The sequence below is a fragment of the Pleuronectes platessa genome, chromosome 4 (assembly GCF_947347685.1).
Source record: "Pleuronectes platessa chromosome 4, fPlePla1.1, whole genome shotgun sequence".
NCBI lineage: Eukaryota > Metazoa > Chordata > Actinopteri > Pleuronectiformes > Pleuronectidae > Pleuronectes > Pleuronectes platessa.
The window spans coordinates 31,077,867-31,090,479 of record NC_070629.1 but is presented as its reverse complement, the minus strand read 5'-3'; the positions used below and the strand labels follow the sequence as shown (position 1 = coordinate 31,090,479).

The 12,613-nt window shown below is 50.6% G+C and overlaps 2 protein-coding genes across 3 annotated transcripts in view; both read left to right on the top strand.

Moving 5' to 3' along the window:
* The first annotated feature begins 2,354 nt into the window (after window positions 1-2,354).
* Window positions 2,355-9,416, top strand: card9 (caspase recruitment domain family, member 9). Of its 2 annotated transcripts, none has more exons than XM_053421530.1 (13): window positions 2,355-2,965; window positions 3,041-3,110; window positions 3,327-3,464; window positions 3,542-3,660; window positions 3,760-3,966; window positions 4,039-4,122; window positions 4,996-5,208; window positions 5,361-5,486; window positions 5,682-5,849; window positions 5,994-6,051; window positions 8,794-8,921; window positions 9,002-9,060; window positions 9,160-9,416. In XM_053421530.1, exons 1-13 carry the CDS (start codon window positions 2,852-2,854, stop codon window positions 9,254-9,256), a joined length of 1,581 nt encoding a protein of 526 aa, XP_053277505.1. In that variant the 5' UTR covers window positions 2,355-2,851; the 3' UTR covers window positions 9,257-9,416. The 2 variants fall into 2 exon arrangements, with proteins under 2 accessions (XP_053277505.1, XP_053277507.1); XM_053421532.1 differs by having other exon boundaries at window positions 2,427-2,965; window positions 5,008-5,208.
* Window positions 9,417-9,931: 515 nt separating this feature from the next.
* Window positions 9,932-12,613, top strand: part of ccdc180 (coiled-coil domain containing 180) — a 4,652-nt gene continuing 1,970 nt past the window's right edge. The window contains exons 1-4 of the mRNA XM_053421548.1: window positions 9,932-11,015; window positions 12,001-12,089; window positions 12,182-12,234; window positions 12,354-12,463. Coding sequence (XP_053277523.1) covers window positions 11,007-11,015; window positions 12,001-12,089; window positions 12,182-12,234; window positions 12,354-12,463 — 261 coding nt within the window. The 5' untranslated portion in view covers window positions 9,932-11,006. The remainder of the gene's footprint in view (window positions 11,016-12,000; window positions 12,090-12,181; window positions 12,235-12,353; window positions 12,464-12,613) is intronic.

The window sequence follows — 12,613 nt, the reverse complement described above, 5'->3', positions numbered from 1 at the left end:
GCAGTGTCTCTACACAAACTGGTGTTTGACTTCGACTGTAACGACACACTGGACTGTGAGGACACAGTGAGGACACAGGGGACTGAGAGGACACTGTGAGGACACAGGGGACTGAGAGGACACAGTGAGGACACAGGGGACTGTGAGGACACAGTGAGGACACAGGGGACTGAGAGGACACTGTGAGGACACAGGGGACTGAGAGGACACAGTGAGGACACAGGGGACTGAGAGGGCTCTGTAAGGACACAGGGGACTGAGAGGACACTGTGAGGACACAGGGGACTGAGAGGACACTGTGAGGACACAGGGGACTGAGAGGACACAGTGAGGACACAGGGGACTGAGAGGGCTCTGTAAGGACACTGGACTGTGAGGACACAGGGGACTGAGAGGACACTGTGAGGACACAGGGGACTGAGAGGACACAGGGGACTGAGAGGGCTCTGTAAGGACACTGGACTGAGAGGACTCTGTGAGGACACTGGACTGTGAGGACACAGGGGACTGAGAGGACTCTGTGAGGACACTGGACTGCGAGGACACAGGGGACTGAGAGGACACTGTGAGGACACAGGGGACTGAGAGGGCTCTGTGAGGACACTGGACTGTGAGGACACAGGGGACTGAGAGGACACAGTGAGGACACAGGGGACTGTGAGGACACAGTGAGGACACAGGGGACTGAGAGGACACTGTGAGGACACAGGGGACTGAGAGGACACAGTGAGGACACAGGGGACTGAGAGGGCTCTGTAAGGACACAGGGGACTGAGAGGACACTGTGAGGACACAGGGGACTGAGAGGACACTGTGAGGACACAGGGGACTGAGAGGACACAGTGAGGACACAGGGGACTGAGAGGGCTCTGTAAGGACACTGGACTGTGAGGACACAGGGGACTGAGAGGACACTGTGAGGACACAGGGGACTGAGAGGACACAGGGGACTGAGAGGGCTCTGTAAGGACACTGGACTGAGAGGACTCTGTGAGGACACTGGACTGTGAGGACACAGGGGACTGAGAGGACTCTGTGAGGACACTGGACTGCGAGGACACAGGGGACTGAGAGGACACTGTGAGGACACAGGGGACTGAGAGGGCTCTGTGAGGACACTGGACTGTGAGGACACAGGGGACTGAGAGGACACAGTGAGGACACAGGGGACTGTGAGGACACAGTGAGGACACAGGGGACTGAGAGGACACTGTGAGGACACAGGGGACTGAGAGGACACAGTGAGGACACAGGGGACTGAGAGGGCTCTGTAAGGACACAGGGGACTGAGAGGACACTGTGAGGACACAGGGGACTGAGAGGACACTGTGAGGACACAGGGGACTGAGAGGGCTCTGTAAGGACACTGGACTGTGAGGACACAGGGGACTGAGAGGACACTGTGAGGACACAGGGGACTGAGAGGACACAGGGGACTGAGAGGGCTCTGTAAGGACACTGGACTGAGAGGACTCTGTGAGGACACTGGACTGTGAGGACACAGGGGACTGAGAGGACTCTGTGAGGACACTGGACTGCGAGGACACAGGGGACTGAGAGGACACTGTGAGGACACAGGGGACTGAGAGGACTCTGTGAGGACACTGGACTGCGAGGACACAGGGGACTGAGAGGACACTGTGAGGACACAGGGGACTGAGAGGACACAGTGAGGACACAGGGGACTGAGAGGACACAGGGGACTGAGAGGGCTCTGTAAGGACACTGGACTGAGAGGACTCTGTGAGGACACTGGACTGTGAGGACACAGGGGACTGAGAGGACTCTGTGAGGACACTGGACTGCGAGGACACAGGGGACTGAGAGGACACTGTGAGGACACAGGGGACTGAGAGGGCTCTGTGAGGACACTGGACTGCGAGGACACAGGGGACTGAGAGGACACTGTGAGGACACAGGGGACTGAGAGGGCTCTGTGAGGACACTGGACTGCGAGGACACAGGGGACTGAGAGGACACTGTGAGGACACAGGGGACTGAGAGGACTCTGTGAGGACACTGGACTGCGAGGACACAGGGGACTGAGAGGACACTGTGAGGACACAGGGGACTGAGAGGGCTCTGTGAGGACACTGGACTGTGAGGACACAGGGGACTGGGAGGACACTGTGAGGACACAGGGGACTGAGAGGACTCTGTGAGGACACAGGGGACTGAGAGGGCTCTGTGAGGACACTGGACTGCGAGGACACAGGGGACATTAGGACCAACCTGTTGGTTTCTGGTTCTCCGTCCGGAACCTCTCATATTGACACATTCTGCTTTTCTTGTAATGTTTGTATTTCAATCTTTTCTCGTTCACCTGGTCACACACATTCATACAGAGCATCCATTTGCAGCACTTTGTTTTGTGAGGGGCAGTTTGGGGTTCAGCATCTTGCCCAAGGACACTTCGGCAAGCAGATGGAGAAGACTGGGGATCGGACGGCCGATCTCCTGGTTGGAGGACGACCGCTCTACCCCTCAGCCACAGACGCCAGTTTAGTTTCACTTCCGGATCAAAGTCAAATGTGAAAAAGTTTCTGTTTCCTCTTCTGACTTCTCTGATTCTCACTTCTTCCTCTTTGTGTCGACATAAGCAGCCGTTGAAAACAGTGAAGTAACAGAACTGAGGCGACACGATTGGTCAGTGAACTGCATCAGTGCCAGTCAGAGAGGGAGGAGCCTGAGGCTGAAACAGGTAGTGACCGGAGAGACTTCCTTCTCACAAACAGACGGAGACAGACCGTGTCGGGTTGTGTGTCCATTGTGTGCTAGTGTGTACTCATCGCTTAGTGTGTACCTCGCACTAGTGAATACTCATATTACTGTAGTAATCGGATTACTCATCATGGACTCCGTGAGCGAGGACGACTTCTGTTGGCTGCAGTTGGATGATCACAGGATGCTGCTCATCAAAACCATCGAACCTTCAAGAATCACCCCGTACCTCCGACAGTGTCAGGTAACTCCTCCTCCTCTCATCCACCTGTCCCTGCTCCTCCCGCTCTGATTGGTTGTTTGTGTTGGCTGGCGTCAGGTCATCTGTGCTGAGGATGAGGAGCAGCTTTTCAATGATCCCGCCCTCGTCATCAGGAGGAGGAAAGTTGGTAAGAAACGTATCATGTGCTGCTGTAAGAACTAGAACCTTCTCACAGAGGAGAGAGTTCATTCACTAGGACTCGTTCACACCAGCAGTGTGAGAGGTTCCCTCAGACCAGGTGTTCTGGGTCTGGATCAAACTGAGCCATGGTTGGCAGACAGGGGGGGGGGGTACTGTGAGAATTAAGTAATCCAGTATAGAGGTAACAAATGCTCCTTTACAGGAGCCCTGCTGGACATCCTACAGAGGACAGGGGTCAAAGGTTACACAGCCTTCCTGGAGAGTCTGGAGCTGGATTATCCTCAACTGTACAGTCGAATAACTGGGAAGGAGCCGAACAAGACCTTCAGCATCCTCATCGGTCCGTCTGTCTTTTAGTGTGTCTGTCTGTCTGCCTTACCCTCCATGTCTCATTGTTATAATGTCTCTTTAATTTAGACACAGCAGGAGAATCTGGTCTGACTCAGTTCTTGATGTCGGAGCTCAGCCGCCTGCAGAGGGCGCTGCAGGAGGAGAGGCGCCGCCGCCAGGTGGCTTGCTCAGTCGCAAAGGAACAGGTGGGCATTGAACCCACGTCACTCAGGAAGAGGCAGAGCAGGAGCTCACGAAGTTCTTTGCTGACTTGCTAAACCTTCATGTTTTGTCCTGGCCACCAGGAGGCGTGGTCTCAGCAGCAGCAGCTGAGGGACCACGAGCTGAGGAAGCTGACGGAGCGGGTGCAGAAGGTCCGGGAGGAGCGCGAGCGGCTGAGCGACGAGGTGAAGCAGCTCAGAGATCACAACTACAGTCTGATGGCCGACATCAACACGCTGAACCAGGAGAGGAGCAACGCCCTGCTGGCCAACAGAGACCTGCAGATAGAGGTGAGCTGACCTCTGACCTCTTATCACCCCTAGAGAGGGCTGATGACCTCTGACCTGTGTGTGTGTGTGCAGGTGGAGCGTCTGAAGAACTCAGTGGTACAAGCTGAAGGTCAGACTCGGCTGCTGAGACGACGAACACTGAGGCCACTGCAGGAGGTGAAGTGAACTCTTCATCCTGTTCATCGCTCTTCTTCTTTCATATTTCCTTCTTCTTCGTTCACTTCATTGGCGGTTGCAACCAACGTCAATAAACCAAACAAAGAAGAAGAAGCACTGTTTGCTGATTTCTTTTTTTGGAAAAAGAATGTAAAGATTGTGGCAACAGTGCAGTTTTGATGGAAGATAGATTTCAAACATCATATGAACCATTTGTTCCAGTTGTAACCCCTGAGCCTACACAGATGATCCAAAGACCCTGTCACAGGAAGAGCAGGTTCTGGTTCATTAAGACGACTCAAAGGTTCAGTGAACCGGATCAGATCATTGGTCAGTTCACACGGTGGAGATGCTAACGACAGCAGCAGCATCACAGTGAAGAGTCAGGGTGGTGGTGGTGGTGGTGTTGATGGTGTTGATGGTGGTGGTGGTGGTGGTGGTGTTGATGGTGGTGGTGGTGTTGATGGTGTTGATGGTGGTGGTGGTACTGGTGGTGGTGGTGACCTTCACGTCGGCGGCCACCTGCCAATAAACCGAACAAAGAAGAAAGAAGAAGTTCAGGTTCAACAGAAATCAACAGTTTGAATTTCTTACACCTCAACTGACTTCAGTTTCTTTCAGCCACAGAACATCACACTTATAATACTCACTAATAATATTTTGTCTTCAAATCTCAGATGCTGCCCCCTGCTGGTGATCTCGCTTCAGCTTCTTTCAGAAATCTTACTGAAAACTCAATGCTTTCATCTTCCAGACATCATCTGACACCGAGTTTAAAAGTGTCACATTGAAGAGGAGAGAGAGAGAAGATACTGTACTCGACCAGAAGGATGTTGGATCATGTGAGTAGCTCAGCCACTGACGTGTGGACAGGTGTGTTTTCAGAGCCGGAGTCTGGTTCTGTCCTCGGAGACGTTTCTCCATCCAAACAGAGGGGAGGAGAAGAGGGAGGAGAGTAAAGAGGAGAAGAAAACCACGGACAAGAAGGAGGAGAAGGAAGGAGTTGCTCCTCCTCAGATGAACCTCGTCACTACGGTGTTGAGACTGAGACGAGATCTCCACAGAGCAGAGGACCAGAACTCTCGGGTCAGAACCACTTTCATTCCCTCTGCGCTGGCGACACCTAGTGGCCAGAGGATTCCTGTCGTCTGGTCGTCCGTCCTATTCCTGTGAACACGATACCTCAAGAACGTCTTTCTTCAAATTTGGTAGAAGCTTAAGTTAGAGTTTGTTTTCAGAGTCTGGAAGAGAAGGAGGACCTGGAGCTGTGCTGCACTCAGCTGAAGGGAGACACCAGGATGTACCGTCAACGAAACAAACAAACCCTGAGACAGCTGGAGGAGGTGATCCGAGAGAGGGACAAGGTGAGGAGTCCTGATCCACCCGGGCGGGTGGGCTGGATGCTGATTGACTGCAAGTCACTTCCTGTCCCTGTTGAACCACAAGACCGCAGTAGGTTCTCAGGTTCTGGTTCTCCAGGTTCTGGTTCTCCAGGTTCTGGTTCTCCAGTTCTCTGCTTGGAGTCTGCTCTTTTAGAACCATCTCTCTGATTGTTGCAGGCGCTGTCGTCGTGGGCGGAGCAGCAGGAGGAAGTGCGGCTGCTCCTGCAGGAGAAGGATCAGTACAGGGAGCAGGTCAGACAACTCACCGAGCAATCTGATAGGCTGGAGATCCTCCTGCTGAGGTCACAGGAGGAGGGGCTACAACGGAGCACATGCCTTCTGCAGGTGAGAAGGAGGATGTTGTGATTGGCTGATGCAGCTCAGACTGACAAGTGTGTTAATGACAGCTGGTGTGGAATGTAATGATTATGTCACGATGATGTCACGATGATGTCACGATGATGTCATGATGATGGCTGTCTCATTCAGTGGGAGAGGATTGTGAGCAGTGATGAAGAGGAGGAACCGGCAGAGAAGACAGGAGAAGGTCAGAGTTGTTCGTGACCTGTCACCTCCTGTCATGTTACCTGTTACCTCCTGTCATGTGACGTGTTACGTCCTGTCATGTGACGTGTCACCTCCTGTCATGTGACGTGTCACCTCCTGTCATGTGACGTGTTACGTCCTGTCATGTGACCTGTTACCTCCTGTCATGTTACGTGTTACCTCCTGTCACGTGACCTGTTACCTCCTGTCACGTTACGTCCTGTCACGTGACCTGTCACCTTCTGTCACGTGACCTGTTACCTCCTGTCATGTGACGTGTTACGTCCTGTCACGTTACGCCCTGTCACGTGACCTGTCACCTCCTGTCATGTGACATGTTACCTCCTGTCATGTGACGTGTTACGTCCTGTCATGTGACGTGTTACCTCCTGTCATGTTACGCCCTGTCACGTGACCTGTCACCTTCTGTCACGTGACCTGTCACCTCCTGTCATGTGACGTGTTACGTCCTGTCATGTGACGTGTTACGTCCTGTCATGTTACGCCCTGTCACGTGACCTGTCACCTTCTGTCACGTGACCTGTTACCTCCTGTCATGTGACGTGTTACGTCCTGTCATGTGACGTGTTACCTCCTGTCACGTGACCTGTTACCTCCTGTCATGTTACGTGTTACCTCCTGTCACGTGACCTGTTACCTCCTGTCATGTTACGTCCTGTCACCTCCTGTCATGTGACGTGTCACCTCCTGTCATGTGACGTGTTACGTCCTGTCATGTGACCTGTTACCTCCTGTCATGTTACGTGTTACCTCCTGTCACGTGACCTGTTACCTCCTGTCACGTTACGTCCTGTCACGTGACCTGTCACCTTCTGTCACGTGACCTGTTACCTCCTGTCATGTGACGTGTTACGTCCTGTCACGTTACGCCCTGTCACGTGACCTGTCACCTCCTGTCATGTGACATGTTACCTCCTGTCATGTGACGTGTTACGTCCTGTCATGTGACGTGTTACCTCCTGTCATGTTACGCCCTGTCACGTGACCTGTCACCTTCTGTCACGTGACCTGTCACCTCCTGTCATGTGACGTGTTACGTCCTGTCATGTGACGTGTTACGTCCTGTCATGTTACGCCCTGTCACGTGACCTGTCACCTTCTGTCACGTGACCTGTTACCTCCTGTCATGTGACGTGTTACGTCCTGTCATGTGACGTCGTACCTCCTGTCACGTGACCTGTTACCTCCTGTCATGTTACGTGTTACGTCCTGTCATGTTACGTGTTACGTCCTGTCATGTTACGTGTTACGTCCTGTCACGTTACGCCCTGTCACGTGACCTGTCACCTCCTGTCATGTGACATGTTACCTCCTGTCATGTGACGTGTTACGTCCTGTCATGTGACGTGTTACCTCCTGTCATGTTACGCCCTGTCACGTGACCTGTCACCTTCTGTCACGTGACCTGTCACCTCCTGTCATGTGACGTGTTACGTCCTGTCATGTGACGTGTTACGTCCTGTCATGTTACGCCCTGTCACGTGACCTGTCACCTTCTGTCACGTGACCTGTTACCTCCTGTCATGTGACGTGTTACGTCCTGTCATGTGACGTGTTACCTCCTGTCACGTGACCTGTTACCTCCTGTCATGTGACGTGTTACGTCCTGTCATGTTACGTGTTACGTCCTGTCATGTTACGCCCTGTCACGTGACCTGTCACCTTCTGTCACGTGACCTGTTACCTCCTGTCATGTGACGTGTTACGTCCTGTCATGTGACGTGTTACCTCCTGTCACGTGACCTGTCACCTCCTGTCATGTGACGTGTTACGTCCTGTCATGTGACGTGTTACCTCCTGTCACGTGACCTGTCACCTCCTGTCACGTGACCTGTTACCTCCTGTCATGTGACGTGTTACGTCCTGTCATGTGACGTGTTACCTCCTGTCATGTTACGTGTTACGTCCTGTCACGCTACGTCCTGTCACGTGACCTGTTACCTCCTGTCACGTGACCTGTCACCTCCTGTCACGTGACCTGTTACCTCCTGTCATGTGACGTGTTACGTCCTGTCATGTGACGTGTTACCTCCTGTCACGTGACCTGTTACCTCCTGTCACGTGACCTGTTACCTCCTGTCATGTGACGTGTTACGTCCTGTCACGTGACCTGTTACCTCCTGTCACGTGACCTGTTACCTCCTGTCATGTTACGTGTTACGTCCTGTCATGTTACGTGTTACGTCCTGTCATGTTACGCCCTGTCACGTGACCTGTCACCTTCTGTCACGTGACCTGTTACCTCCTGTCATGTGACGTGTTACGTCCTGTCATGTGACGTGTTACCTCCTGTCACGTGACCTGTCACCTCCTGTCATGTGACGTGTTACGTCCTGTCATGTGACGTGTTACCTCCTGTCACGTGACGTGTTACCTCCTGTCATGTTACGTGTTACGTCCTGTCACGCTACGTCCTGTCACGTGACCTGTTACCTCCTGTCACGTGACCTGTCACCTCCTGTCACGTGACCTGTTACCTCCTGTCATGTGACGTGTTACGTCCTGTCACGTGACCTGTTACGTCCTGTCATGTTACGCCCTGTCACGTGACCTGTCACCTCCTGTCATGTGACGTGTTACGTCCTGTCATGTGACCTGTTACCTCCTGTCACGTGACGTGTTACCTCCTGTCATGTTACGTGTTACGTCCTGTCACGCTACGTCCTGTCACATGACCTGTTACCTCCTGTCATGTGACGTGTTACATCCTGTCATGTGACAGATGGAAGTGAGGAGATTCCCAGTGGGACGTTGGAGGACACTAAGGAGGCATCAGCTCTGCAGAAGAACAGTTCTCCTGCAGGAGGCGCTGCAGAGTCTGAACTGAAGCCCAGCACTACGGCATCATGGGTAATGCACCAGATGGTTCTTCATATTTTGTCTTTCTGTCTCTCTCTCTCTCACTTGTCTGTCTCTCTCTCTGTGTGCAGGAGAAGCAGACAGACGACTGTCTCACCTTCAGGACTCGTCCCACCTTCTTCTATCGCAGGTGAGATCAGATTCATTTCAGATTCATTTCAGATTTCAGATTCATTTCAGATCTGGAGAAAATGCATCTTTCAGCATGTTTTTGTTTCCATGACGACAGGAAGCGAGCCCTAAGGTCAAAGGTCATCTGTAAGCAGTATGCAGCCGGTAACCTTGACGATAGCACCAGCAGCAGTGACATCACCGGGTGGGACTGAGCTCAACTGGGATCACATGATCAAATCTGAGCATCACTGATGATGAAGATGATGTCAGAATAATGATCAGATTATTGACGATTGATTTCGTAGTAAAAGTGTTTAATCACATTTATAATAATAATGATTATAATAAATCAATAAAGAATTAACTGACAAACGTGAGTCATTGGTTCTCTTGTAATTGTGTGTGTGTGTGTGTGTGTGTGTGTTTGTGTCTGTCTGTGTGTGTGTGTGTCTGTCTGTGTGTGTGTGTGTCTATGTGTGTGTCTGTGTGTGTGTCTGTGTCTGTGTGAGATCAGAATGTACAACAGGGTTCGTACGGTCATGGAAAACCTGGAAAAGTCATGGAATTTTAAAATGTGTTTTTCCAGGCCTGGAAAAGTCAGTGAAAAAAATAATCTCCCAAAAGTTTTGGAAAAGTCATGGAAATTTGTTATATTCATATTTTCATGTCATTCATTTTTAGGGATGGGCCTAATTCCTAATTCCTAATTGATCATTAAGAATTTCGTTGATGACATAATTTTTTCATCGATGAAAACTATTGCATGTTCGCTATGTGGCAGGAGTTCGGAATATCCGAGTTGCCCTGAACGCAGCACAGCGGGGATGCTAGCAGCGGGAGGAAGCAGCTCGGAGCTCCGCTGCTCGCTCGGCCTCATGTCCGCACCCGGACCCTCAGTCCGAGCGGAGGGGAACCCGGACAGACCCGGGTCTGGGTGAGGGGTTCCGGGAGTGAGGGCGTGACAAGAACCGGACTGAGTGGTCGAGAACCGTCAAATCGAGTCAGCTCTCCGCGGCTAGCTGCTCTCTCATCGGGGCTTAAGAGTACAGCTGCGCATACTTTCAAGTGTAGCCAGTCAACGGATCCTGTTTAACTGCCATAAGAGTTTCTCATCTTTTAATAAAGACCTCAGGAAACACGCTGTGTTTTTTCTATTTTTACTGCATTTTAATATAGCCTATAAATAGTGAATTTTAATATAACAATATGAATGATTAATTGAAAGTCGATCGTTAATTCTCCCGACGATTGATTAAGATAATTTAATCGAACGCCCATCCCTAGTTCATTTACGCTGAGTTTTAAATAATTCATAAGCTTTTAAAGAAATACGCTAAAAATATAAGTAGGCTTACTTGGGTTTGTGTCATTTAAGGTATACTGTATCCCTTGGAATTCTCATTGTTAGTTTGAACACTACATTTTGTCCCTTTTTCGCGTATACACCGAGATTTCACAAAATGTTTGGTCATGGAAATTTGGTTCAAAGTTATTGAAAAGTCATGAAAATCAATTGGTAAAAATGTGTATGAACCCTGGTACAATTTTCTCTGTGGACCATGAAGGTGTCACAGGCTGGTTGTCATGGTGACAGGTAAACAGATCAAAGCAGTTTCCAGTGGACTGTTCGATGCTCAGGTGGGTGAATCGTACCGGTGGTAACCCGGGTCAGTGAGACCAGGTGTAACCCACGTTAACCCTTTGATACACAAGCTATCGGTCAGAAATGACCGGTATTCATTTCCTGTGATGTTTCCTCATGGCTGGATGTTTCTTGGCTTTGTTCTTTTATAGCTTCTTCTTCCTTCTTCAAAGGAGCCGTCTTCATGCAGCAGAGCTGGATTCCAAGACCCCCCCCCCCCTACTCCAGCTTGATCCTGTAGAACAAGGTCTAGGTCCTCAGCACCAGAGATTTCAGACTCATCTTCCTCATCCTGTTCTTCATCCAGCATCTTTGTGACCATGTCAATCGTGAGTTTGAAAAGATGGTCAGCCAGACTAACACTCTGGATAGAGACAATCAAATGCATATCAATCATTCTATTAAGTCTATGAAGTATTAACTGTTATACTTAGAGTTTTATCTTGTTGATTGTTTTTGTTAGCTAGCCACTTTTCAGCTAGTTAGCTTCAAAAGAAGCTAACTAACTGTTGTTTTATATTGTTTATTGTAAAATAAGACTCACATGCATCAGATGTGTGGAATGAATGGCAGGTGACCTGTAGTGATTACATACTGTACAAGTGTGTATGTACAAGTGATAAACGTTCTAGCCTTCTGCTAGTTGATGTAATCGGATGTTCGTGACCAGCGGATGTTAGGGACATGTCTTCAGTACCTTAGTGTCCCTCAGGTGTTTCAGCCTTGTAATCACCAGACGCCCTCTTCTGAGGCCGGACCCCCACAGGCTGATCTGGGTACATGTCCCCAGCATCCTGGGGCCCAGTCGGGATCGTTCCTCCTGATCCAGAGCCGTTGGCTGCAGCGGTCTTCAGTGTGTGATGTTTCTGTCATGGTCTGGAGCAGGACCTGTCCATGGAGCCCAGGTCTTTGAGCAACCTGGTGTGTGGATGTTGGAATGAAACTCCTGCAGCCGACCTCCAGAGGTCAAACTACTGCTCTCCAGTCTCGTTGCTCTGCCTCAGAGGCCTGTTCCTCTTGTTCATCAACATGATCCTCACAGGGTTCTGTCAGTTCTACCCAGGAGACGAGGAGCAGGGTGTTGGACCAGAGCATCAGGTCTCAGGTGGTAGTGACAATATGTGATGGGACTGGGAGCCGCTGGCCCACGTCCACCAACAGCTCCCAGACTCAGGCGTTCTCCAAATACTGAATGATGAAATTCATTCACTGCAAAGATATTGAAAAATAAAAGCTGAGCCGGGTCACTTTTGTCCCATGTTGTGTATCAAAGGGTTAATGTAGCTTTGTCTGACTGTGTCTCTGTGTCTGTAGGTTCAACTGTCCAGGTCTCTGTTCTCTGGACAGAGTGACACGAGGACAGACTGTCTGTCTGCTGAGGACAGCATCACACAGTGCAGCAGGTAGACAGGCACATAGACACTGAGGTGTAGAGACAGTCTCAAGCTGTTGACAGTGTTGTGTCTCTCAGGTAGTTGTGTTGTTTGTCCAGCAGGGGGCAGCAGGTGGATGATGATGATGATGTCAGCAGTCTTCCTCACACTGTGGGTTCGTATTTAATGATGAAGAACTTCTGACATTCCACTGAAACTCAGTTTGATATGAAATCGGAGTGAGAGTGTCATGTGACGACCAATCACAGCCGGAGCTCCGCCTCTTTGTTTCAGTGGTCGACAGTCCGAGCTCTGACATCATCAAACGTCTGACGGAGAAAAGGCGGAAAAAACACGAAGTCGCTCTGAAGCAGCTGGAAACTGAGCTGACACAACTCAGTCAGGTAGAACACACATATTTATATATATATATATATATAAAGGGTTATACATGTTATACTTCTCCTGAAGTGAAGCTTAAATATCTCAGATACAGAAGCTGCCATCTTGTTGGGATGACGTCCTCTACAGTCCGACTCTGTGCAGGAGTGATG